Raw genomic sequence first — 26,926 nt, 5'->3', positions numbered from 1 at the left:
GCCCGGCCCCGCCCCTCTCCGCCCGGCCGGCGCGCACTTCCGGGGCGCTCTGGGCCCCGGGAGGACCGCAAGCCTCAGTGGCCGCGTGGGGGCGGGGCCGGGAGTCAAGAGGAGGCCCCGCCCCGCCCCTCGTGGGCTGCGCCCCAGCGTGGCTTCCGCGTCCACGCTGGCCCAGGTCCCGCCCGCGCCTGCAGAGCGCCCCTGCGTGGGGAGCGGCGCTGCGTGAGTTGCCGGAGCCGTATCTTCGGGAGCCGCGTCCGGGCCGCGGAGCTTCCTTCCTGACGCCGGCCCTGCAGCGCCGGGGAGCCAGCTGGGGGCCAGGCGCTCGTCCGCGCGCCCAGAACCGGGCTTCGGGAGCTGACGGCGCCGTCCCCACGCTGCCCGCGGCCCCTCCGTGCACTGCAAGCCCCGGGAGTTCTTGGCTGCAGTCGCTTCCACGTTCAGCTCGCGAGTCCACCCCGCCGCCCTCCTGGGTTCCCTCCTCGGGATGTGTCTGCAGCGATGGCCACCAGCCGCCGGGATCCGCTGCCAGACGCGCGACCTCCCGTTCCCCTCTCGGGGGCCCAGGCGCCCTCGAATCTGCATGCCCTCCAGGGGCGTCCCCGGGAGCTCAAGGAGGGTGTTACACGTTCCCCAAAGCCCCTCCATGGGCTGCTTCCTCATTTTCCTCTTGTTCAACCAGTTTCTCCCTCAGTCCTGTGCTTACGACCCGAAAAGAAAAAATTGTCACTTCTTTCTGGGAAAAATAAACGGCCGGGGGAGGGTTCTTTGCCTCTTTTGAGCAGGGGTGCAGAGAGCCGAGGCCAGGAGACCCCCAAGCTGGAGGGGCGCAGAACAGAGGGCGGGGAGCCCGCAGATGGGCAGCAGCTGCCTGGTGCCAGGGTGGGCGCTCAGGGCTGTGTGAGTAGAGGAGGAGCCCCCAGGTCGATGGGTGCAGGAGATGCTGGGCCGAAGTGACGGCTCCGACAGGAGCTGGGGTGAGACTGAAGCCAGCCAGGAGCTGGAGAGGGGCGCCCGGGCAGAGCGAGCAGCTGAGGCTTTGGGCCCTGGGAGAAAGCTGCCTTGAAATCCAGGGCCAGCCAGGCTCTGGTGGTAAAGACAGCCTGGGTATCCGGCAAGAGTAGGCAACTCAAAGCCTTCCATGGAAGTTACATGGGCGCCCCAGAGTGGGCTGGGCTGTGCCGTGCCCAGGATCTAGGGGTTTGCCCTGCTGAAGCCACCCGGAGTCCTGGCGCTGGTCAACCCTCCCTGTGAGGTCCCCAGGGCTCCTTGTCCTTCAGGTCACTCATTCACTCCCCACAAGCCCTGAGCTGGCTCCAGCTGACCAGGGAGCTGGGCTTGCAGTCAGCAAATCCTGCTTGTGGGGAAGAAAACTGAGTAGGGGCTGTGCACTCATTTTTGGGGCAGCTGTGTGTTTGTATACAGTTGTTGACATTCTGTCACACGCACCGGCTGCTGTCACCAGCTCCCCCCGCGTCCAGCGCATCACAGGAATTGAGTCACTGAAGCTACCATCCATGTCGGCTGACCCATGAGAAGCCGTGGGGCACCTCACTCCCCAGGACGCTTGGACAGACCCTCAGCCTGGCTGGCTCACAGGAGTGAAGGGAGAAGGGAACAGGTGTGATTTGAGAGGAAGAATCCGCTTCCCCCACCAGGGAGGTGTGAAGGTGATGGGCAGGGCTCTGGAGGCAGTGCCGGGCCGCTGATACAATGAACTCAGAGCCAGCAGCCAGCCTGGTCTGTTGCGGCCGCAGGTTCCTGCTCCTTACCTCCAGCAGGGCTTTGTTGGGCATTCACTGCAAATAATGAGCGGGTATTCCTTATGCTGGGGGGCGGGGGTTTGAGCCCAAACAACCCCAGAGCCCCTGGTCTTAAGTTGTGGGAGTTGGCCCAAAGCCCCCCAGACCCGTTGCCTGTCCTCTTGGGCTGTGAATTAGAAAAGGCCTCCCTAGGCTTCTTTTGTTGAGATCAGGGAATTTAGTGCCCGTTCAGATATCCGCACAGGCCCGGCCTGCTCCAGCCAGCCCTGCTGGGGTGAGGGTGCCATCTGGACGGGCAGTGCCCTTGTCTCTAGTGGTCCCTAGAGACAACGCTTCCCCGGCAGGAGGGCTGGTCAGAGCCCCGGAGCCACTGGAGTACGAGGGCTGAGAGTGCTTCCTAGATCACACCTGGAGACTAGGGGCCCAGAGGAGCACTTGAGCTTAAGGTTCAAGAAGGCTTCTCTAAGGGGCAGCATCAGGGAGAGACGGGGTGGGAGCAGGAAGGAGGGAGGGGCCAGCTGACACACAGAGGCAAGACAGGCGCATTGGGCAGGAGGCGCACGCGCAGAGGTTTGAGTTTGCAAGGCCGGGAGGGTGGTGAACAAGAGGACAGACGGGGACAGGGATGGACGGACTCAGCGGCCTTGATGCCTCCATTGGGGGCTTGGACGTCATTCTCAGGGCACTGTGGGGCACAGGGGTCTGCAAGGAGGGAGAGAGGGAGGAGAGCTGGCACGCACTGTAAGATCCACCTGGGGCTGTGGGGTAGAGAAGAGCAGGACAGAAGGGAGAGGGGTCAGTGGCTGCAGTCCCCTTCACGTGACACAGCTGGCAGTGGACAGAGAAGGCCTCCTGAGTCCTAGGCCTGGATGCGGATGAGGAAGCTTTAGGCTGGGGCGGGTGGGGCAGAGACGGGGGCCACCCTGGGTGTTGTCCTTGAGTGGAGAAAGGAAGTGGAGCGCGTGTGCCTTTCACCAGCTGCCATCCTGCCAAGCTGGCCACTGCGTCGCCTTGCTGGCTTGGTTGAGGGGGAAGGAGAGCTGGGGGGTGCTGGTCACACGTGTGAAGGCGTCACCAGTCCTCACATCTCCAGCCACCGCAGAGGTGTGTTCCTGCAGGAGCGACCGCTCTGCACCTTTCCAGCTTCTGGAATCTTGGGCATCTCTGGGCTATCCCCTGGGGCCTTGAGAGCCACCTTTCCGGTCCTTTCCTTCGTTGTCATGGAGTCTAAATCTGTATCTCTCGCCGGGGCACCGTTGGCATCTGGGCAGGATACCCGCACACCCCCACCTCTGCGCACCAGATTCCGGAGGGACCCCGCCCAGCTGTGCCTGCCAACACTGTCCTGGACATTGCTGGGTGGCCCCCGGGGGACAGAAGGGCCCTTGGTTGAGAGCAACTGCCCTAACACGAGCCAGGGAACAGAGGACCAGACAAAACTGGGAGCTGTTTGGAATTCAGAGGGCCTCACGACAGGGCCTCGGGAAGACATTCACCCCCAGGCCTCCTGTGGGGCATCCTGAGAGGAGGCACTAGGCCACCAAATGAACCCTTGGCTTCCCAGGTATCTGGGGCCAGAAAGGCATGAGGGTATTTCCACACTGAAATGGGGCTGCTCCCATCGTTGGTGAATGACTCTCTGATTTATGTGTCAGTCTCCTGTGAGTCTGGTTAATAGGGAGTGGTCCTGGGGAGACCCATCAGAGGCAGCCACCAGCCAGGGTCCCACAGTCCCGAGGGCCTGGGAAGCGGCCCCTGCAGTGTTCCCTGGCAGGAAGCTGGTAGCCTTCATGGGGGATGTTGACTGCATCCCCAAAGTGCAGAGATCAATGAAAGACAGCACTCGAGTCAGAAATCCATGTTTACTGCAGAGAACACAGAAGCCAGCAAGCAGCAGGGAAGGGAGGCATCGGCAGTGGACATGTTGGGCCGCCTGGGAACCACTGCAGCGGCCCCCGAAGACAGAGGAGGACACACGCAGAGCAAGTCACAGGAAACGCGGCTGAGAACAAATGGATGCCTTTCCCAAATGCGCAGGGTACTTACGAAGGATGGATGGTCTGTCAGAGTAAAGCTCAACAGCTTTGGCTGGCAGGACGGTCAAACTTTTGGACAACAGAAGTAACAGTGGGAAACAGGACAGCATCTGCCACCAGCGCAAGGCCAAGGCCGCGGCTGTTACGGGGGTCAGCGTCACAGTGCACGTGTGGCGGCCGCTGCACATGCGTGCCTGGGGAACGCGAGTGTTCGGACGTGCTGGGCGTCCAGCCTCACCAGGAAACAGGCACATGGGGACAGGTGCAAACGGAAAACCCTCACTAAATCCACTCGGCTGAGCAGAGGTCATGGGAACACGGTGCTGCCCTCCCCACAAACCTGCACCTGGGCCCCAGGGTGAGACAGGCGTGGAAGGTGCAGGAGCGCGGGTGGGGGTGGGGGCTGCCGGCTCAGAGGTGCGTCCAGGATCCCCCGTCAGGCTGGAGCCCTGCCCTGAGCCACCTGCAGGGGTGACTGAGGGACAGCAGTGTCAGGCCCGGTCCCAGCTGTGGAGTCACCTCCACCGCCATGCACGATCCTGGGGATTCTGCCAAGGTGGGGGCTGTCTGCTTGGGCCGGGCTCCCTGAACACATGGCTGGGTTTTCGCAGGAAACCAGGAGAGCGCCAGGCTTTGCTGGCTGATCCGGAGCACACCTCATCTTCCCTAGTCCCTGGAGACACCCTGCCCGCCATTGCCTCAGCTCTGCTCCCCTGGAGACACTGCCCTCAAGGCCCATCTTCCTCTACAGCAGGTTTTGACATCAGCTGGTTCATAGGAAAGAAACACCTCAGTGCCCAAAACAGGGACCCATAGGAGAGATCACTGGAAATAGAGCCCAGGTGCACCCAGGGCTCCCCAGAAATGCAGGTGAACCCTGCCAGAGCCAACAAGCCTAAGTCGCTGATCAACCTTCCTGCTTCCCGGTGTGGAAAAGGAAACAGAGGCCCAGATGAGGAGGGCTCTGCGTAGCGGCCAGTGTCCCCAGACCTCTGGTCCTGGGGCTGGCTGGGAGCCCCCCTCCCCATGCTCACTTCCTGCTCTCATGAGAAATGGCTCAGGGATGAGGCCTGTGGGGACAGATGCTGGCATAGCTCACAAATGCTTGCACAAAGGACACACAGAGCAAAGTCACATTTGGAGGTTCTCTGCATTCTCAGGCCCGCAGAGCCTGGCTGGCCAAATGAGGCTGGGAGGGTGGTGCCTGCTGGTCAGGGCAGCCGAGCGAGGCTGGGTAGATGGTGCCTGCTTGTCAGGGCGGCCGAGCGAGGCTGGGCGGGTGGTGTCTGCCAGTCAGGGCGGCCGAGCGAGGCTGGGTAGGTGGTGCCTGCTTGTCAGGGCGGCCGAGCGAGGCTGGGCGGGTGGTGTCTGCTAGTCAGGGCGGCCGAGCGAGGCTGGGTAGGTGGTGCCTGCTAGTCAGGGCGGCCGAGCGAGGCTGGGTAGGGGGTGCCTGCTTGTCAGGGCGGCCAAGCGAGGCTGGGCGGGCGGGTGGTGTCTGCCATTCAGGGCGGCTGAGCGAGGCTGGGCGGGTGGAGTCTGCCAGTCAGGGTGGCCGAGTGAGGCTGGGTAGGTGGTGCCTACTGGTCAGGGCGGCCCAGGAGGTGCTGCCCAGGCAGAGCCTGGGGCTGGTGTGCATGCGCCATGCTCCTGAGAAGCTTGTGGGCTGTGGGTTTAATGTTCAATGAGAACACGGACACTTGGCTGAAGGATCCTCAGTCTCCCCAGTACACTTCTGAGATGCCAGGAAGGTTCTGAACATCAGGTTGATTCCTGGGAATCCCCTCCACGGTGGCCTCACTGGAGTCAGAAGCCCCCGCCCCATGCCCACTGCCCCAGTAGGATGGCTTCGTAGCAGCCTAAGGACACTGAGTGCCGAGGTCACTGCTGCCAAGTTGGCCACTGTGATGATTTGGACCTCGGAAGAAGTTTGGGAGCCAAGTGAAAGCCCTGCAGCTATTTCCAGGTGTTTCAGAGGGTGCCTCCCCGCATGCACTCTGCTGCAGACCACCCTTCCCGGGCCAGGAGCCCGCTGCACAGAAGGAGGTTCCCTTTCTCTCTTCCGAGCGCTTTTCTTCTCTTTTTCTTCATCTCCGTTCCTCCTCTGAACTGAGGAACAGGCAATTTCTTTTCGTTAGTTTTGAGGTTGCTTCTTATGCATGTTTCATCTGGAATTTCCTGGTCTGGGGCTAATGTGCTCTACCAGCCTGAAAAGGAGGAGAAATATCTCTGAGTATGTGAGAAGTGCAGTTATTAGCTGGTTCCTCTGCTGGTAAAGAACACACTATGAAAACAAGAGAATGGCTTGGGCTGAGCGGAAACAGGCACCTTCAGGAGACGGAGGCCAGGGTGGGGGCCTCGGATCAGTGGGGGTGTGGAGTGGGTGTTAAGCCTGCGCACCCCAGGCCTGGATGGCGCCGGCTTCAGGAGGAAGAGCTTCCTCTTTCCTAAAAGCGTTTCTGATGGTGGGAGGGTGTCACACGGGTAAGCTGAGTGTACATGACATGATCCTTGAACCACCTACAGCAAACGCCCACTCACCCTCCATTGGTTTCAGAGCCAGACACCACCCAGGGGCCGATGCCCTGTGCCCGCCCCTGTCCTGAGTTCCGCGTGAACCATGCTTTTGCTCTTCTCCACAGTTCCACCACGTGTCCCCAAACCACATGCTGTTTAGTTTTGCTCGGTTTGAACGTCGCGGTGGTTAGAATCGCACCGTGTGTCTTCTGGGCCTTACATTCTCTGCTCACTGTCGAATCTGGCATGCGTAGGTGTTGACCCGGGTCCCGGCCAGCTGCGTGGTCACTGCACCAACAGCGTCCCTTGGTCGACACACCATGACTTACCTGCTTTGCTGCGGACAGTCATGTGGGTTCTCTCCGGCGTTTCTGACAGCGCACACCGTGAATGTTACTGTGTCGCTGGCTGCGTGCATGCACGTTTCTCAAGGTTAAGTAAACAGGTGGCTCCTGGGAGCAGGAACGCACGTCTTCACCTTTGCCAGACTGCTCTCTAGCCCAGCGCTCTGGCGGCGAGAAGGGCTCCCACACCGTCCATGCCACGATCAGACTTGTCCGTCTTTACCTCACTGAGGGCACAAAACTGGATCTCTCTGTTGTTTTAACTTGTGCTCCCTGTTAGAGACCGCACGTTTCCCGTGACCTCTGAGACCGCGCATGTTTCCCGTGCTCCCTGTTAAGAGACCGCACGTTTCCCGCGACCTCTGAGGCCGCGGATGTCTACCCGCACTATGTGACTTTTAGAGACCGCGCATGTTTCCCGTGCTCCCTGTTAGGGACCGCGCATGTTTCCCGTGCTCCCTGTTAGGGACCGCGCATGTTTCCCGTGCTCCCTGTTAGGGACCGCGCATGTTTCCCGTGCTCCCAGTTAGAGACCGCGCATGTTTCCCGTGCTCCCTGTTAGAGACCGCGCACGTTTCCCGTGCTCCCTGTTACAGACCGCGTATGTTTCCTGTGCTCCCTGTTAGAGACTGTGCATGCTTCCCGTGTTCCGTTAGAGACTGCGCATGTTTCCTGTGCCCCAACTGAGACCGTGCATGTTTTCCGTGCTCCCTCTTAGAGATCGCGCATGTTTTCCGTGCCCCGAGACCATGCATGTTTTCCGTGCTCCCTGAGACCGCGCATGTTTTCCGTGCTCCGTTAGAGACCGCGCATGTTTTCCGTGCTCCGTTAGAGACCACGCATGTTTTGCATGCCCTGAGACCGTGCATGTTTTCCATGCCCCCTGAGACCGCGCATGTTTTCCGTGCTCCCTCTTAGAGATCGCGCATGTTTTCCGTGCCCCGAGACCATGCATGTTTTCCGTGCTCCCTGAGACCGCGCATGTTTTCCGTGCTCCCTGAGACCGCGCATGTTTTCCGTGCTCCCTGTTAGAGACCGCGCATGTTTCCCGTGCTCCCTGTTAGAGATCGCACGTTTTCCATGCTCCCTGACTGTTAGAGACTGTGCATGTTTCCCGTGCTCCCTGTTGGAGACCGTGCATGTTTTCCATGCTCCCTGACTGTTAGAGACTGTGCATGTTTCCCGTGCTCCCTGTTGGAGACCGTGCATGTTTTCCATGCCCCCTGAGACCGCGCATGTTTTCCATGCTCCCTATTAGAGACCACGCATGTTTTCCGTGCCCCCTGACTGAGACCGCGCATGTTCTCTGTGCCCTGTTAGAGACCGCACGTTTTTCATGCTCCCTGTTAGAGACCGTGCATGTTTTCAGGTATTTATCAGCCATGCATGTTTTCTTCTTCTGTGACTTCTGCCCATTTTTCTTTTTTCTAGAGATGGGGTCTCGCTGTGTTGCTTAGCTGTTCATGAACTCCTGTTCTGGTCATTTTTCTATTTAGATATTTGTCTTTAAAAATCCTGGTTCCTATGAGTGCTGCACACATTCTGAATGCTTGTCCTTTGTGGCTGCAGTGGTCAGGGTAGATAACGGTGGCTGGGATAACAGAGAACCTCCAAATCTCATTGTCTCACTCGGGAAGGCTTCCCTTTGGGCTCACATCACAATGGGGTCTTGAGGCTCTCCCGAGGGCGACTCCAGGACACGGCTCCTTCCCTTGGTGTGTGTGGCTTTGCCATCTCAGAGAGTCCTTCTCTTTCAGTTGTAGGAAGGGAGGAGAGTGGATGATCAAAGGAACATTTAAGAGGCCAGGCCTGGAAGAGGCGTCCATCACTCCCACTCACGTTTGCAGGACAGAATGCAGTGGTACAATCACAGTTCACTGAAGGTTCCACTTCCCAGGCTCAACTGATCCTCCCGCCTCAGCCTTCCAAGCACATGTGACCTAGGTGCACGCCACCATACCTAATTTTTAATTTTTATTAGAAATGAAATCTATGTTGCCCAGGCTGCTCTCAAACTCCTGCGCTCAACTGATCCTCCTACCTTGGCCTCCCGACGTGCTGGGATTACAGGTGTGAGCCACAGCGCCCGGCCTGCAAGTGCTTGGTACCTTTTTTCACGTATATGTGTATGACTGACACTGAACTGTAATTTTGGTATCCAGATTATACAAGCTTCACAAGATAACACAGGGTGTGTTTCTTGTCTGGGTAAAACTGGAGTTCTCTGTTTCTTGAACTCACTTGCAAAGCACATGGACTTGGTATTCTTTGGGAAGACTGAGAACCATCCACACAATCTCTGTAACGGCTGTGGGTCTCCTCGAGCTGGGCTGCCATGTGACCTTCCTCCCATGGTCCAGCTGTTGACGGTGGAGTTCTCACTCTGTCAGCACAGGGCTTTCTCACCTTTTCAGCGTCGGATGTGGCTGAACTCTCTTCCCTTCGCATTCCTAATGGTTGATTTGCTCCTTCTCTTTTTCTCGGTCATTTTGGCAGAGGATGTAAATTTTAATAGCTTTCAAAGAACCAACTCTTAGCTCTTCTGTCCTCTCAAGGGTGTCTGTTGCCATTAATTGTATTAATAAGTGACTTTATTATTTCCTCCTTTCCATTGGGAGCTTGTTTGGCCTTTTTCTTTCTTTTTTTTTTTGAGATGGAGTTTTGCTCTTGTTGCCCAGGCTGAAGTGCAGTGGTGTGATCTGTGCTCACTGCAACCTCTGCCTCCCAGGTTCAAGCAATTCTCCTGCCTCAGCCTCCTGAGTACCTGGGATTACAGGTGTGCACCACCATACCCAGCTAATCTTTGTATTTTTAGTAGAGACGGGGTTTCACCATGTTGGTCAGGCTGGTCTTGACATGATTCATCCACCTGCCTCGAGATTACAGGTGTGAGCCACTGAGCCCGGCCTTCTTTTTCTAACTGTTACACCGGGTACTTTTCTCCTGACTCCCAGCTCCTCTCCTAACAGCAACAGAGGCACGCAGGGTTGGACCCTGCCCTTGGCTTCCGCTGCCTCAGGCGCTCTGTTAAGTCATATGATCACTGAGCTTTAAGTGTTTTTAACTTTCATCATGTTTTTTCTTTGACCTGGGTCATTCAGGTTTTCTCTTCCTGGAATACGAGCTTCATTTAGACAACAAAACACCAAAGCAGAGCTCAGCCTAGAAAGCCTGGCTTCAGTTTTTGGTCTTGTTGTGATGTCAGGAGTTCAACTGTCTGTGCCAAATGATAGGGGCAAAAAAGATGGCAGTTCGGTTTGGTTTCATTGTGCATTTTTTCTCATAGCCATAAATGTTAAAAAAAATTTCCAGGCAGAGCATGGTGGCTCACGCCTGTAATCCCAGCACTTTGGGAGGCCGAGGCGGGCAGATGACTTGAGGTCAGGAGTTCAAGACCAGCCTGGGCAACATGATGAAACCCTGTCTCTACTAAAAATACAAAACATTAGCTGGGTGTGGTGGCGGGCACCTGTAATTCCAGCTACTTGGGAGGCTGACGCAAGAGAGTCACTTGAACTGGGGAGGCGGAAGTTGCAGTAAGCTGAGATCATAACACTGGCACTCCAGCCTGGGCAACAAGAGCAAAACTCCATCTCAAAAAAAGAAAATTTCCAAGTACATTAAAAAAAAGGTACCTTTGGCTGGACTTGGTGACTCATGCTGGTAATCCCAGAACTTCAGGAGGCCGAGGCAGGCAGATCACAAGGTCAGGAATTCAAGGTCAGCCTGACCAACATGGTGAAACCCTGTCACTACTAAAATACAAAAAATTAGCTGGGCATGGTGGCGCGTGCCTATAATCCCAGCTTCTGAGGAGGCTGAGAGAGGAGAATCGCTTGAACATGGAGGCAGAGGTTGCAGTGAGCCAAGATCGTGCCACTGCACTCCAGCCTGGGTAACAAAGCGAGGCTCTGTCTCAAAAAAAAAAAAAAAATGCATCTTTTATTTTTGAGACAGGGTCTTGAGGCAGGTCTTGAACTCCTGGCCTCAAGTGATCCTCCTGCCTCGGCCTCCCAAAGCACTGGGATTATAGGTGTGAGCCACTGCGTCTGGTCCAATGTATCTTTTGTTGTAGTTTTCCATGCTGATTTTGTTGAAGCCAGCTCCCTCATCTTCCCTGGAAAGGTATCCAAGGCTGTCAGCTTGCATGGCCACCCCCTCGTGTGTGAACAAATAGCTGATCTCATTAAGCACACTGGCACATGGGCAAGCTAACATGGTCACGCAGTCAGCAGGATCCAGTGCTGTGTTTACGACATCACATATTAAGGCTTTGGATTCCCTGAGACCCTGTGCAGTTAAGCATTGTCAGCATCACCATTTCACACCTGGGGAAACTGAGGCAAAGGTCCCAGAGCTCCAGAGTGAAGGGTTAAGTCCACAGCCCCGACTCGAGAGCTGTGCTCTTCACCACCTATCTCCACCCTAGAAGTCAAAGATATCAGATTAAAGCGAGTTTAGGATCAGGATCCACCTGCCCGCTGCTAGAGAGGCGGACGTGGCCCTGCCAGCTGTGCGCTGCTGCAGGCGTCTCTGTGGGCGGGACCTGGGGCCGGCATTTGGTGAGGTGTCATTCCGCATCTGGGGTCCATCCTATTGGCCCTAAATATGGAAAAGGTATTTATAGGTTGAAAACAGCCCACACACCCATGTTGGGAAGTGGATAAGTCACCTGTGCCTTTCGATTCAGCTGGTCATTGAGTGGGCATTAAAAGTAATGCTTCCCATTGGCGGTAACAGGGAAAGCGACGACCATACTATTTTAAGTAAAATCAAACCAAATGCAGACATCACCAGGGTGTCATGCCAGTCTCCTGGGCCATCCTGACAGCTGTGTCCACATCTGCCACCCTCCGTGGTGCATCCCAACAGACAGCAGAGGACGCCTGCCATGAGCAGCTCCCTGCCCCGCCCCCCTGGTTTCTTTCCTGTGTCTGAATTCCTGCATTCCTGACTTCTGGCGCCGGCTTTTCCCTGACAGCAGCTAATTCTGAAGGATGCTAAGACACAGAGAAAGCATGTGAGGACTGGGAATTGTGACAGTTCATTTTGTGTTACTATAAAGGCTGCAGGGAGGGGGAGCAGGTGCGCCACACAGCAGGAGCAGGAGCAAGAGACATGAGAGAAGGCACCAGGCTCTTTAATCCTGGAGTCCCCAACCTCCAGAGTGGCTCATGGCTAGAACAGGCTGCACAGCAGGAGGTGAGTGGGCATTGCCCCCTGAGCTCCGCCTCCTATCAGATCTGCAGTGGCATCAGCTTCTCATAGGAGCATGAACCCCACTGTGAACTAAGGATCGAGGCTGCATGTTCCTAATGAGAATCCAATGCCTGATGATCTGAGGCAGAAGAGTTTCATCCTGAAACCACCCACAATCTCCCTCTCCATGGAAAAAACTGGTCCCAGGTGCCAAAACGGCTGGATACCACTGCTTTAAAGAACTAGCGCTCACATGAACCTACCGTGAGAACTCACTGCTGTGAGGAAGGCACCAAGCCGTTCCTGGCGGACCCGTCCCCACCACCCAAATGCCTCTGGCCAGACCCCTTTTAGCCTGGGGATCACATTTCCACATAGAATCTGGAGGGGACAGACGTCCAAACTACACCAGGAGTGAGCTCTAATGCACCCTTCACCTAGGACAGGGTCGGCAAGCGATGGCCCTCAGGCCAAATCCAGCCCACCTACTTTTTTAAATAAAGTTTTATTGGCACACAACCACACTCGTTCACTCATATGTCATTTATAGCTGCTGTTGCCCTACACATCAGGGTGGAGTGATAAGGCACAGGCCGTATGGATTCAGTGCCAGGAATATTTACTGTCTGACCTTTTATCAGGAAAGTTTGCCAACGTGTGTTCTAGATTCCCCAGTGACTGACATTTAGCAGTCTCCTCTCACTCTCGGGGTGCACACACACACACACACACACACACACACACACACACTGCTGGAGTGAACTGCAGGCATCACGCTCCATGGCCAAGCGCCTCAGTGCGCATCCACAGTAGGAGGACGTCCGTGAGGACTGCCCATCCCTGCTGAGCTGGCGCCGAGTGTGCCTGGTCTACACTCAGCTCTGCCAAATGCCCCAGCACAGTCCTTCACAGCAACTCTTCTGATTCAGGATCACACATCACGTGTGCTTTGATGCCTGCTTGTGAACAGTGTCAGCTCCTGAGATGGCTATTTCTGGGAGTGCGAGTCTTCCTCTCTTGGTGACAGCTGGCTGAGGCTGTCCAGCCTTAGGACATCCTGGAAACAGCTGCATAAGGACATCCGGGGCAGGGGGCCCACCAGGACGTTCTGTCCTGCGGGGGGCAACGCTGGCCATGGTCCTTGGTGGCATCCAGGGACGGTCTACCCAGGTGAGGCTGAGGCTGCCCCTCCTCGCTCTCTCACCCCCATGCTGAGAGCACTGGGTGGACCACAGCCCCAGGGAGCCCCACGGGGAGACTGGCCGCCTCAGCACATGCCCAGCAGTGTGAGACGTGGTTGCCACAGAGGCAGGTACACAACACCACAGGATGTGGACACCACCTAGCCCACATTGGGACCATGGGCCACTGAGAAGCCACAAAGGCCGTGCTTTCGGCAGTGACTGTGGCAACAGGACCTTCAGGAGGCCACAGGCGCCATGGCTCCCCTCTGGCAGTTCATCTGCCCAGCTGTGCCCGGGGTCACCCCTCCAGTGAGGTCCTGAGAGCAGAACACCCCCTAGGCAACACGACTGATGAGGGCCAACACAGCCTCCACCCAAACAAGGAAAGGCCATGCAGGTGAGCGCAGCCACAGCTGAGGCTGGGGTGTGGCGGGGGCAGGGCCGTCCAGGTGGACTAGCCCGCCTGGGTCCACAGCCAGCCCGGGCACTGAGTGTTGCCTGTCCTCACAGTGCCCTGCAGCCATCTGGGAGATGCTGCCCTGCGATCTGGGAGGTGCAAGCAGGTGACGGGTGGGCTCTGGGAGCTGCTGTAGAGAAAGTGAACCAGGCCAGAGGCGAAGCCAGTGTGGGTGACAGTGTTGCTCTGGGATTTAGGGGAGTTTTATTTTCCAGTTCTAGGCTATTTCTACTTCTGTGGGGAAAGGGAGGTGAGAGACACATCTGTCACTGCAGCCCCTGGGCAGTGGGCACGAGAGAGGCTGGGCAGCCTCCCCATGATACTGCAAGTGGCAGCACTCAGGACCGCCTGCCACAGAGCAGGCTCCTTGGGGCGGGCCAGCAGCAGGAGTGGCTGGGAGAAGAGACATGCTCTCCTGTGGAATGTGCTTCCAACATGTCGGAGAACAGGGATTGAAGCAACCCCCTAGTGGGAGGGGAGGCCTGCCGAGGGGCCCCCTTTCTGAGTGACCCCACGGTGGCTGAGCTGGCATGGGGCCTACACAGGCGGGCAGGAACATTACGGCTCTCAGAAAGACTGCGGCAGTAAAAACGTGTTAATCCAGTGAACATTTCTACCCGGACACGACTGTTCTCCATCACCTGGGTAGCGTCCCCTACTTGGTTTGAGACTGCTCAGTGGACAAGGACAAGGCCATCTCCAGCTCGAATCGGGACTCTCCTTCCAGGACAGAATCCCCAAACACTAAGGCCGTGATTAGGGTTTCACGTCTTAACAGCTGAAAGCACAGGTGCCAGTGGTTCCCAGTAAAAAGCCTACTGCCTCCCGGTTGACAAAGCCATTTGCTACTCTCTTCTGAACCACAGTCCCTGGAGAGCACAGAGCCCCTCCCACTCTGCTCCTGGATGGACCCCAAGGGTGGCAGAGGCCTGTGGACTTGCCCATGGTGGGACAGGACTGGGTACAGACACGCAGAAGTGGAACTGACCTGAATGATGGGCTGGTCCGTGGGTCTGGGGCCCACTGCCCACGTCGGAAGGCCGAGTGGTAGATGCAGGCTGGACTGAGCTGCCAAGGGCACCCCGGGGGCCCCACCAGGTGGCTGGGGCAGGAAGCTCAGTAGGTGGCGGTGTCCAAGGTCCTGAGGAGCCTTTGTCCCGAGAAGTCCATCCAGGTAAGTCAGGCCGCCTGTCTGGGATGAAGGCTGGGCCAAGAGGGCATGTCCTGTGGCCCCAGTTCTGGGGACGGGGGTCTGAGCTCAGGAACTGGTGCTCCAGTCAGAGGAGAGAAGCCAGAGAACCAAGCACAGTTTCGGCACAGAGGCTGGCCAGGCAGGGACGAGCGGCCTCAAGCACTGAAGCTGGCCAGGCAGGGAGGAATGGCCCTGGGCTCTGAAGCTGGCCAGGCAGGGACGAGCGGCCCCAGGCACTGAAGCTGGCCAGGTAGGGAGGAATGGCCCCGAGCTCTGAAGCTGGCCAGGCAGGGAGGAATGGCCCCGGGCTCTGAAGCTGACCAGGCAGGGAGGAATGGCCCCGGGCTCTGAAGCTGGCCAGGCAGGGAGGAATGGCCCCGGGCTCTGAAGCTGGCCAGGCAGGGAGGAATGGCCCCGGGCTCTGAAGCTGGCCAGGCAGGGAGGAATGGCCCCGGGCTCTGAAGCTGGCCAGGCAGGGAGGAATGGCCTCGGGCTCTGAAGCTGGCCAGGCAGGGAGGAATGGCCCCGGCCTCTGAAGCTGGCCAGGCAGGGAGGAATGGCCCCGGGCTCTGAAGCTGGCCAGGCAGGGAGGAATGGCCCCGGGCTCTGAAGCTGGCCAGGTAGGGAGGAATGGCCCTGGGCTCTGAAGCTGGCCAGGCAGCAAGGAGTGGCCCGGGCACTGAAGCTGACCAGGCAGGGAAGAGTGGTCCTGGGGCTTGCTGCAGAGCTTGGGACCCCAGAGGGTGGGGAGTCCACAGACTGGGGCCTTCAGGGGCAGATGAAAGGCTTAAGCAGAGTGGATGTTACAGGCAGGCAGCAGTGGGAAGTGGTGGGCACCCAACACACCAGGAGCCTCTCCTGCTGGGCGCTGTGAGGTGACCCAAGCCCGTCCCGTGGATGGCAGTGAATACACCTGGTCTCTGGTGCTGAGCCCTAGGAGCCATCGAGGAACTTGGACAATGGTCTGTGGTTGCAAGGAGCCTCTGGTGGCTTCCACATGACTGCAGCATCTTGATCTAGAGATTCTCTGCAGCGGGAAGGTCTCTCACTCACTCAGGCATTCCCACCTCTGACCAGGCGATTTTCTGGGGATCCCCCAGGGCGCTGAACACAGCACACATGGCCCAGCACCTCCACCAGACGCCCAACATCAGGGAGCCACGGAGCAGGAGTCCGAGTCTGCAGACGGCGGCCCCAGCTCAGGGATTCTTCCGCGGGTGGCGTTTCCGATGGCGGATGAGACAGGAGCTGTAGGCAAAGGCTTTCCCACAGTCCACGCACTCATACGGCTTCTCCCCGGTGTGCGTCTTCTGGTGTTTCAGGAGATTGGAGCCGCAATTAAAGGCTTTCCCGCACTCCCCGCATTTGAAGGGCTTCTCCCCCGTGTGAGTCCTCTGGTGTTTGGTGACATCGGAGCTGTGTCGGAAGGCCTTCCCGCACTGCGCACATGTGAAGGGCTTCTCTCCGGTGTGGACCCTCTGATGCCGAATGTGGTCTGTCTTGTGCTTAAAGATCCGCCCGCATTCACCGCACTCATAGGGTTTCTTCCTCTGAAAAGGAATGAACACGGGAACCCCCTCAAAGTCATCTTTAAATGAAGCATCGAAGGCATCAAAGATGTGCTCTTCGTCTTCAGGACTCAGGCGGGGCTCTGCTCGGGGCTTCCTGGGCACAGCGGGTCTCTCAGGTGGCTTCCTATCCCTGGACGCTTTCTCCTCTCTGAGTGCGCTCTTCTGCCCGTCTGCTTCTTCCCTTGGGGTTGGAGTCCTTTTTCTTCTGCCTGCAGGCTTCTCCATTGTTCTCTGTTCCTTGGAAGCGTTGAGGGCTAGGGGGCTGCTGGCTTCTCTCAGCTGGCGCCACTTCCTCAAGAACGGTTTGCTTCCCACGCACCTCTCCAAGCTCTCAGCATGGGGCCAACCCTCTGCAGGAGGCCAAGGGCCACCATCCTCTTGCTGCTGGGGAGAAGCAAGAACATGGACATCAGATGATGTCCCCTTTCAGGTGCTGTGGGGTTCTGGTGCAGCCCCTCCCTTCCCATGTGTTCCCCAACGAGTGACTCAAACAGAATAGCTGACTTCCCCAGAGCCCCACCTGACTCACTCTCCTGGCCTTTTCTTGTCGGTGAAGGGATCAGTGGCTCACCAAGGAATCCCTGCTTCTCTGCCAGGGTTCGGGGTCTGCATGCTGTCAGGATCTGATGCCCCTACCGACTGCCCTGCGGCTTCCCTCATCCACCCCCGAGTCCCCTTGGTTCCTGCCCTAGTCTCCTTCTCTACCATCCCGGGCTTGGGATCAGTCACCGTGCTTTGGAGCTACCGCTGCAGGCGGCCTTCACTAGACGACCTGTTTCAGTGCAGTTTGCCCTTGAATCTCAAGCCCACTAATGTTCCAGTTTCTCCATGAGACCCAGATCCCTGAAGGCAGTGGAGGGAGGCACCAAGGTGAGTAAGGTTTCCTAGGCAGCCCCTACCGCCCATGGATACCCAGAGCTTCATGTTACTAGTGAAGGGTCGTCGGTCCAGAGAGGCGATGGAGCTACGCTGGAGTTGCATGACAGAACCAGAACCTAACCTTTGGGGCTCTGGCAAGCGTGGGTTGCTCACTCGGAAAGGGGGCCCCTCGGCAGGCCTCCCCTCCCACTAGGGGGTTGCTTCAATCCCTGTTCTCCGACATGTTGGAAGCACATTCCACAGGAGAGCATGTCTCTTCTCCCAGCCACTCCTGCTGCTGGCCCGCCCCAAGGAGCCTGCTCTGTGGCAGGCGGTCCTGAGTGCTGCCACTTGCAGTATCATGGGGAGGCTGCCCAGCCTCTCTCGTGCCCACTGCCCAGAGGCTGCAGTGACAGATGTGTCTCTCACCTCCCTTTCCCCACAGAAGTAGAAATAGCCTAGAACTGGAAAATAAAACTCCCCTAAATCCCAGAGCAACACTGTCACCCACACCGACGACCCTTCACTAGGCTCCCAGCGGAAGCTGGGTTCCGAACTCATGAAACCAGGGCTGCCCCTGCCCCCGTCCCCGCCACGGCCCACAGCAGCCGGCAGACCCCCTTGTGTCACATCCTGGCTCAGACTCCCGGTGGTGTCCCTCACACCATGGGCCCCACATACCCTGCCTGGGGCCACACCCATCCCCTGGGCACCCCCTTGCCATCCCAGCCTTCTTTAGGTTCACCAAACACACCTAATCCCTTCTGCCTCGCCTGACTGGCCCCTCAACTTTCTGCTCTGACGCCCCCTTCTTAAGGAACTGTCCCCCGCCAGCTTCCCTGCCCTATTTTTCCTCCCAGCACATGAGAGGGGCTAAACTCCTCTGGGTGGTTTGCTCTCTGTTCCAAAGCCCTGCCATGGCTCCTGGCACACCAAGGTTCCTTGTCAAATATTGGTTGAATAACTGAGAAATCACAACAGCAGCTGTCACTTAGAGTATGTCCCCTGCTCTAAGCTCTTCACAAATCTCTGGATCATTAATCTCATCTTCAACACCCCTTCCCCAGGTCACACTCGAGGCAGCACTGGGATGCCCAGGCCTGTTCTCAGTTGGACGCAGGCTGCAGCCCCGGGGACAGTTGGCTGGCACTTGGCTTGCGTTGTTTGAAGGTTACGCCACGGAAATATCTCTCGCTAGCGCTCAGGGGGAAGACAGAGGTCTGTCCCTGTCCATGATGCCATCTAATTGCAGCCCAATCTTGCCATGAGTCCAACAAGAATCAGTGAACCCCAGCGGCTGGAGGCGACGGGAAAGGTGCGACGTGGAAGCCTCAGCCGCAGGCCATCCCTCCACTGTGGAGCCCTGCTCTGTGCTGTTTCGGGGCTCCCTTGACCTGCCCTTGCCTCTCAGTGGCAACAGAATGCCAGTGGAAAGCCTTGAAAAACGCCAGGCTCGAAGCTGCTGGGGAAAGAAATCTCTGAGACTGGAAAACACTGCTTCCTCTGCAGCTCCCAGGAAAGCAGACAGCGTTCCGACTTCAAACCATTCCTGCTGAGAACGCCAGGAGCCCCCGGGACCGAGAAGCTTCCTCTCATCCACCAGGAAGCCTATGATTCTCACCACCGCCTTATCCCACAGTGGCGTTCTTTTTTTTTCTTCTTGAGACAGGTTCTTTCTGTTGCCTTGGCTAGAGTGCAGCAGCACAACTGCAGCTCACTGAAGGCTCAAGATCCTGGGTTTAAGCCATCCTCCCACCTCAGCTTCCTGCGTAGCTGGGACTCTAGGTGTGAGCCACCATGCTCGCTTGTATTCTAAGTAGCACTATCGTGTACCCTTTGTATTAGCTGTTTCGTTAACCAGGCTGGAGTCTGAGGCCAGGGTTGAGCCTAAGTGGAAAATGGAGTTGAAACACATGTTGCAAAGGACACGTTTCAACACATAAATACCTTGAATTCTCTTTGTTAAGTCGAGACAAGGTCTGTGGCCTTCCCTCCTCTCCCTTATGAGTGCAGGTAACACGTAAACAGATTTCCTATCTCAACAAGGGGAGTCTGGTCTTTTTTACAGGAAAATGTTTAGATGAATGTGACTGTTTCAGGCCAACATCACTTTCTAGTGCTCTATCTAGAGGTGGTGTGTGGGAGGAGGGAGATCAGGTGGGTGCCAGAACCAAAGCTGAAGGCCACGTGTGCTGAGGGAGGATGCAGCATCTCTGCTGGGGTGGGCAGGGGGAGCCCTGGTTCCCAGGAGAGAGGATCACAGCCCAAGCTGCCTGGAGTTTGAGACCGGGGTCCAGCTCTGGTAGGAAACAAAGATGAGAACCAAAAACCAACACAGAAGACCAGTCGCCCAGCTCCGTTTGCCTCACGGGCAGGGCTGAGGTGGAGAAGCGAAGCTCTCCAGGGTACAGTGGAAACCCATCTGGCTCTCTGCAGACTCCACTCCATGGAGGGGCGGTTTGTGAACCCACTGAGCCTGACACCTGCTGCCCAAGGTCTGGGTGGGGGTCCTCCGTGCTGCACAGCACTGTTCCCTCTTCCAGACACTTGTAACTGGATGTGGCTGGTCACTGACGTGGCAGTCTCCTTATGCAGCAGGGGCTCCTGAAGGCGAGAATCATGTCTTTTTTATCTCCAAATCCTGGTCACATACTGTGCTCAAGGAACATTCTCCATTATGGTCTTGTCGACCCAACTCAGGCTGGTAGGCGTTAAATGGCAGACTGGAATGACTCACTTCTCTACACGCTGCCCACCCTGAGAAATAAAATACTTTTAAAAACATAGTGGACCATAGCGATTGTCTTGGCCTCACTTCACAGGCCTGTAGACAGGAGTGATTAGCTAGTTACAGACAACGCAACCCACGCTTGCCAGAGCCCCAAAGGTTAGGTTCTGGTTCTGTCATGCAACTCCAGCGTAGCTCCATCGCCTCTCTGGACCGACGACCCTTCACTAGTAACATGAAGCTCTGGGTATCCATGGGCGGTAGGGGCTGCCTAGGAAACCTTACTCACCTTGGTGCCTCCCTCCACTGCCTTCAGGGATCTGGGTCTCATGGAGAAACTGGAACATTAGTGGGCTTGAGATTCAAGGGCAAACTGCACTGAAACAGCCTGCTGGGTCCACGGCCTAACAGGGGCCAGCTAGCTGTGCCAAGGCCTGAGATGTCAGGCTCCGAGCCAGGCGGAGAGGCCCGCCAGGGTGTCCCGCGAGCTCCTACTTAAGAGGCCCCCTTCCAACGGCGAGCCCCGCGGCCCGCGTGCGGAGCCAGGTCGGCCTTGGGGCCGGGGCCGGGGCCTGGGAGGTGCTCAGAGCCGGGTCTCGCTCCCTCCCTGGAGGGCCGGGCGCGGGGAGACCGCGGGGCCCATCCCGACGCCGCGCGACCTGGGACGGAGGCGGCGGGCGGGGGCCCCGAGAGTACCTGGCTGGAGACGAGGGGCGACGAGCACCTGCCGCTGCAGAGCGCGGATGCGCCCGGGCCCTACCAGGACTGCCCTGGGCGGGCGCGCCCCTCGCGGGGGCAGGGGACGGAAAAGGGGCACCCTCTTCGCGGGACCCCGACCGCTCCGCGCCCGCGTCCCGGTTGGTCCTCAGAGCTCGCAGGAAGAGCCCGCCTGCTGACCCGCCCCTTCCGGTGGCCGCGCTAGGACCCGGGGTCGGACTCGGTGGTAATGGGCGGTGGAGGGCTCGGCCCGAGCTGGCTCCACCCACAGACGACTCCGCCCCCGAAGGCCACGCCCCGATCAGGCCCCGCACTCTCAGGTTCCGGCCCTAACAGCCGCCGCAGGTTCCTCCTAGAGCTGACCCCGCCCCCTCACAGTCCTCTATGGCAGGCGTCCTACCGAAGGCCCCGCCCCAAGCAGGCTCCGCCCCAAGCGGGCCCCACCTCAGAAAGCTCCTCCCTGAGCCGGCTCCCCGTTTGCCCCCCAACCCCATCAGGCTCTGCTCTCATGCCCCGCCCCTGAGAGGCCCGCTCCCAAAAGCTCCTCCCGGAGCCGGCTCCCCCTCATGCCCCGCCCCACAGGCTCCGCCCCCGCACCACGCCCCCGAGAGCCCCGCCCCGAACTGGCACCCTCATGCCCCGCCCCCGCAGCAGCCGGCCCCCCCCACCCCCAGATGCAGTCCTATGGAACACCCCTAATCATGGGTGACGAGCCACCCACCCCCTCCACCCACTTCTACTCAGAGTGAAGTCACAGGTGCCACCTGTAGCCAAGGGAAGGATGGGCATGGCGCCGGCTCCGGGGGCTCACCTTAGTATATCCGCAGGATTCTGCCCCCAACAACCCTTCCCATTTACACTTTGCATATAGTTTCCTTATTATATTTATTATTAATTATCCCCCACCCCACACACTCCCGCGCGGATCAGCCCTGGGAGGGCAGCCAGCTGTGTCGTTCTGGGTCCTCATGTCCTGTGGACCGAGTGAATGTGGGTGGAGATCTTAGGTGCTGCCAGTGCGGTGGGACCCTAGGAACTGCCTGCCCCCACCCAGGCCTCTCTCCAGCTGCCTCCTGGACTTGGCAAGGTGTTGAGAACCAGACAGTTCTGCTTCCGCCCTCCTCGTCCCACCCCCTCTCTCATCCTGTTGCTTTTACCTCCCAATGTTTTAAACCACCCCCTCCTGTCCAGGCTGCTTTCTCTGTCCTGGCTGGAGCCCTGTCTCCTCTCCACAGCACTACTTCGCTGCCCTGCCCCAGGGTCTACCTGCCTTCATTTGGGCTCCCCTGTCCACCCGCCGCCACCCCCCTACAGCTTGAGGGACTGACTTATAGGGCAACCGGCAGTGGCTCTATAACAGCTTCATGCCTGTCCTGCAGGATGAGGCCTGGGTCCCCTTAGCAGCTGCACTGGGGCCTGCTCGGACTTGCAGGCTGCCCCTCACACCACCCTTTCCTCTCCCAGGAGATTCAGCAGCAAGCGCATGCCCTGCCACAGGCCACTGGCCGTGTGCCCCAGCCCTGGGCCTTGAACACCCCTCCCCGCCTCCGCCTGACAGACCCTTTCCTGCTTTTTAAGACTCCACTTGTTCAAGCTCCTCTGTGCCAGCCCCGGCCTTGCCCCTGCCTGCCTCAGGCTGAGGCTGCATGGGTAGTTGTCCCCACAGGTTACGTGCTGCACGTGACCTTACAGCTCTGTAAGAAAAGTCACGTCTGTGTCCCAGGTCCTGGCTGCAGCCAGATGACAGAGAGATTGGAAATAGAAAGTTGTAAAGAAACACGCCCCCAGCTGGTGGCTCATGCCTGTAGTCCCAGCTACCCGGGAGGCTGAGGCACGAGAATAGCTTGAACCTGGGAGGTGGAGGCTGCAGTGAACCGAGATTGCACCATAGCACTCTAGCCTGGGCAACGAGGTGAGACTCAGTCTCAGAAAAAGAAAAAAGAAACATGCCCCCAAAATACATTCCTGACCATGTGTCCTCATAGACCGACACTTCACAGCCATGTCTGTGTGCGTGAGAACACAGCCGTGGGCCATGGTGCTTGCTGTCTGTCCCCCTGCTAGGTCAGTCCCTCTGCTGCAGACAGCAGGGCACGCCCACCAACCTTCCTTCAGACTTCCGAGGCGGCTCCCCCGAGGCTGTGCCGCAGTGATTTTCTTACGGAACTGCAACGATCAGCGAGTGAAAGCGGCCAGTGAAAACGAAATGGTTCTGTTTAAAACATGGGGCACAACGCTTGGGCACAACGCTTGGCCACTCCTCCAATCCAGACAGAACCTCACTCACCTCCTTGAATGTGGCCTGGGCTGGGTGACTCATTTCCGCAGTCGGAATAAAGTGAGGTCCAGACAGAGCGACTTCAGACACAGGTCCCGAGGGGCTCCTGGGCGTTTGACTGCTCTCACCCTCTGGTCACTTGCTCTGGTAGGAGCCGGCCACCATGTTGTGAGCAAACGCAGAAGCTGATGGAGATGCTCACGTAGTGAGAAACAGCTGCATGTGGAGCCATCGTGGGAGCCAGCCCTGATGGAGCCCTCAGATGACATAGCTCCGGCTTACACTCCCGTCTTACAGATAAGGAAACTGAGGCACAGAAAGGCTAAGCGTCTTGCCCAGGACCAGACGGCAATACGGAGTCAGTGCTGGGATCTGAGCGCAGGCGGCCTGGCTCCCAGGCCCACGCACTCATCCCTACCCCCGGCCCACTCAACGTGGTGGGGCCACCATGTTCGTTACACTCCATGGCCTTCCTCCCTCTGCCGGCTGCACAGAGCAGGTGTGGACAGGAACTGGGCCCTGCGCCATACTCAGGACGGTCTCTGCCTTGGAGAAGCAAGAGGCAGCACTGGTCTCCAGGGACAGGTGGGCTGATGTCACATACTGGCTCCACAGCTTACTTTCTGTGCAGCCTGGTCTCCCACGGCTATGAAGAGGTCTGTTTTGCTTTTCATTCTTTTTTTTGGCGAAGAGGTCTGTTTTAAGATTATTTTTGTCATAGCGATTATGCTCCTTGGAACCCTCAGTGGGGGTGAGCTGTGGTCTTGAACCAGCCGAGCGGCATGACCCTGGGTCCACAGAGCTGGCAGGGAAGATGCAGGAGCCCTGTGTCTGTGGGGGAGGCAGACACCTGGCCTCACAGTGCTGAGGCCACCCATGTCACGGTCCAGGAGAGAGGGGATCCTCGGAAGAAGAGGAGACCTGGGCGCAGGAGGAGAGGGACCCGGACCACAGTGCCTGGGGGAGGGTGATACAGGTCCACCAGAGGTCTCAGCAATAGGCTGCATCGCTCGGTAGGAATGTGGGCGACAGGTAGGGGTGGCTGCACCAGGGCCCCCAGCACCTGAGGGAGGTCTGTGTGACACAGGTTTGTGTGTGGCCTTGGGGCACATTTACAGGACAACCCAGCACATGTGGTTGAGACAGGGCTTCTGTGCCTCTGGTGGCCATGTGACACTGGCTGGGGATCCCTCGGGGGTGTGTGACGGTGGAACTCACAGACGCCTGGCTTCCACTGCACACTCATATGCACCCCAGGGTCCTCAGAGGTAGCTGCTGTCACAGCATGAGGGATAACTGGAGTAACGTGGCCACCTGAGGAACGTGGCAGATCGGAGCCCAGGCTGTCTGGCCTCGTGGCCCCAGGGTGCGAGGGCAGAGCGTGACAGTGGGTGGCCACCAGGAGGAGAGCCCAGCAGCTGGCATACAGCATTCACACTGGTAGAAAGCTGTCTTGGCCTTTCGTCTGTCCTCCCTGTGTCCAGGGCTGGCCCTCCCACGGTGGCACCAGGCACAGCCTGTTGGCTGGGTGTTCACGAAGCTGGTGGCCTGGGCACCTTTAAGGAAACACAGGAGAGGGTTCCCCATGTTGGGAGAGGCAGCAGAGGAGGGACTTACAGAGTGCCTACGTAAATGGGTTGTGAGTAACACCTAAGCAAGGACCAACAAACCGCGGAAGGCCGCAGAAGGCCTCTGAGGAGGAAGGCCTCCCCATGCCTCATGTTCCGGTGCAGGGTGACCTCGACTCTGTTACCATAAACATTGTGCTCAAAGACGTAAAACCCCTTCGTAGCACTATGACATAGCCAGACTTGCAGGCTCCTTGTAAGGCCCGCGTTCTATCAGCTGCACATAGATATCAGGCCAACGATAACCACATGTGCTTGTTTTGTGAAACTCCTGAAACTGCCACTGTTATCAGCCTTTACAATGACACACCAGTTCTAGCTCACTGATTCAGTTCCAGCTCACTGATTCACCCCACCATCACGTCACCCTCTCCCTGCCATCACTCCACCCCTACCCTATAGATCACAGTGACTGTAACCAATAAATAATGTAGATGATCAGAGCTCGGGGCCTTCACTGTCTCCTCCAGTAATGATGGATGGCCCCCTGGTCCCGCTTTCTCTCTTAATCTGTCTTTTTCTCATTCCTTTGTTGCCACCGAACATGGGGTACCCATGGGTGATGTAGGGCTGGTTCCGTACATTCTGGCACCCAATGCAGGGCTCATGGATCCCTACATCACCCGTGGGTACCACAAGTTTGGTGGCGACAAAGGAATGAGAAAAAGATTAAGAGAGACACTGGGATTGGTGGCCTTCACTGTCTCCTCCAGTAATAACGGATGGCCCCCTGGTCCCACTTTCTCTCTTAATCTGTCTTTTTCTCATGGCTTTGTTGCCACCAAACTCAGGGTATCCACAGGTGATGTAGGGCTGGCTCCCTACATCCCGGTTTTCCCACGCCAGTTGAAACCAGTCAGTACATACTTTCTGATTTCTGCAGGGTCTGACCAAGTGCTGTGCAAAAACACACAATAAAACCAAACCCAACCCAAGCTAAAACCAAAGCAGCAAGGCTGGCACCGTGGCTCCAAAACACACAATAAAACCAAACCCAACCCATGCTAAAACCACAGCAGCAAGGCTGGCACCGTGGCTCCAAAACACACAATAAAACCAAACCCAACCCATGCTAAAACCACAGCAGCAAGGCTGGCACCGTGGCTTGCACCTGTGATGCCTGCACTTTAGGAGGCCGAGGCGGGAGGATCACTTGAGCTCAGAAGTTTGAGACCATTCTGGGCAACACAGCTAGACTCTGTCTCTACAAAAAAATCAGCCGGGTGTGGTGGTGCGTGCCTGTGGTTCCAGCTGCTTGGGAGGCTGAGGTGGGAGGATGGCTGGAGTCAGGAGGTCGAGGCTGCAGTGAGCCGAGAGCACGCCACTGCTCTCCCACCTGGGTGATGGAGTGAGTCCCTGCCTCTGAAAAGTGAAAAAGGAAAAAATAAAGCAGTCACAATAGCAAAGGCACACGCAACCGGCTTTGCTCTCGTGGAGCTCAATCGCCTTGAATGTTCTTCCAAGCCGACTCAGCCTGGAGCTCTGAGTCCCTTGCATTCTGCCCACCCCTGGGTCTCCTGGACCTAAGTCATGACATGTAAGCAAGGGCCTCCCTCTCTCCTTTCTATTTTTTTAAGACAGGGTCGCACTCTGTCACCCAGGCTGGAGTGCAGTGGTGCAATCTTGGCTCACCCCAACCTCTGCCTCTTTGTTTGAGTGATTCTCCTGCCTCAGCCTCCTGAGTAGCTGGGATTACAGGTGCCCGCCACCACACCCAGCGAATTTTTGTATTTTTAGTAGAGATGGCGTTCACCAAGTTGTCCAGGCTGGTCTTGAACTCCTGACCTCAGGTGATCTTCTGGCCTTGGCTTCCCAAAGTGCTGGGATTACAGGCGTGAGCCACCGCACCGCCCGAAGGGTAACATTTTGCCTCACTGTGGTGAATATTACATGCTCCTCCGTGGGGAGGGGCATTTGGGAGCCCAGGCAGCCACTCATCCTTTCTCTTCATTTCCAGAATTGTCACTTCAGAGTGCTGTGCGGAGCAAGTCGTCCTGGAGGTCACCTGTTGAGAGGCCTCTTTGACTCTGGGAGAGTCTCTGGCTCCCCCTGCGGCTGTGCCTTTCAGCAGCGCTTCCTTCCTGTGGCTGAGCTGTCTCCCCTGACGCCCATGGACCCAGCTGAACCCTTTATCATTGAAGGACATCTGGACTGCTTCCCAGGTTTTGGCTAAAACAAGTAAAGCTTCTATGAACATGCACGAGCAGGTGTTTGTATGAATGTGACTTTCATTTCTCTGGGGCTTGATCAGAGGGTCATGGAAGTTGCATGTCTAGTTTGATAAGAAAGAGTCAAGTGGTCTTCCAGAGAGGCCATGCCATCGCCCACTCCCAGCAGCAGCGCACAGGGGACCCAGCTTCTCTGCCTCCCCATCAGCATGTGGGGTGGTCATGGTTTATTTATTTATTTAATTTATTTATTTCTATTTTTTGAGATGGAGTCTAGCTCTGTCATCCA

The 26,926-nt window shown here is 57.5% G+C and overlaps 1 protein-coding gene across 2 annotated transcripts; it reads right to left on the bottom strand.

Moving 5' to 3' along the window:
• Positions 1–5,958: 5,958 nt before the first annotated feature.
• Positions 5,959–20,568, bottom strand: ZFP41 (ZFP41 zinc finger protein). 2 transcript variants are annotated; one of them, XM_064384675.1, is made up of 3 exons: positions 20,543–20,568; positions 14,486–16,641; positions 5,959–6,003 (listed from the first exon to the last, which is right to left on the bottom strand). In XM_064384675.1, the coding sequence occupies exon 2, from the start codon at positions 16,483–16,485 to the stop codon at positions 15,889–15,891; it is 597 nt and encodes a 198-aa protein (XP_064240745.1). In that variant the 5' UTR covers positions 16,486–16,641; positions 20,543–20,568; the 3' UTR covers positions 5,959–6,003; positions 14,486–15,888. The 2 variants fall into 2 exon arrangements, with proteins under 2 accessions (XP_064240745.1, XP_064240746.1); XM_064384676.1 differs by having other exon boundaries at positions 14,486–16,644; positions 20,543–20,557.
• Between the last annotated feature and the right edge of the window lie 6,358 nt (positions 20,569–26,926).

This window comes from Aotus nancymaae, unplaced genomic scaffold (genome assembly GCF_030222135.1).
Source record: "Aotus nancymaae isolate 86718 unplaced genomic scaffold, 86718_ANA_hifiasm-v0.15.2.pri h1tg000036l, whole genome shotgun sequence".
NCBI lineage: Eukaryota > Metazoa > Chordata > Mammalia > Primates > Aotidae > Aotus > Aotus nancymaae.
The sequence above is the reverse complement of the archived record's forward strand: the minus strand, read 5'-3'. Positions and strand labels throughout refer to the sequence as shown.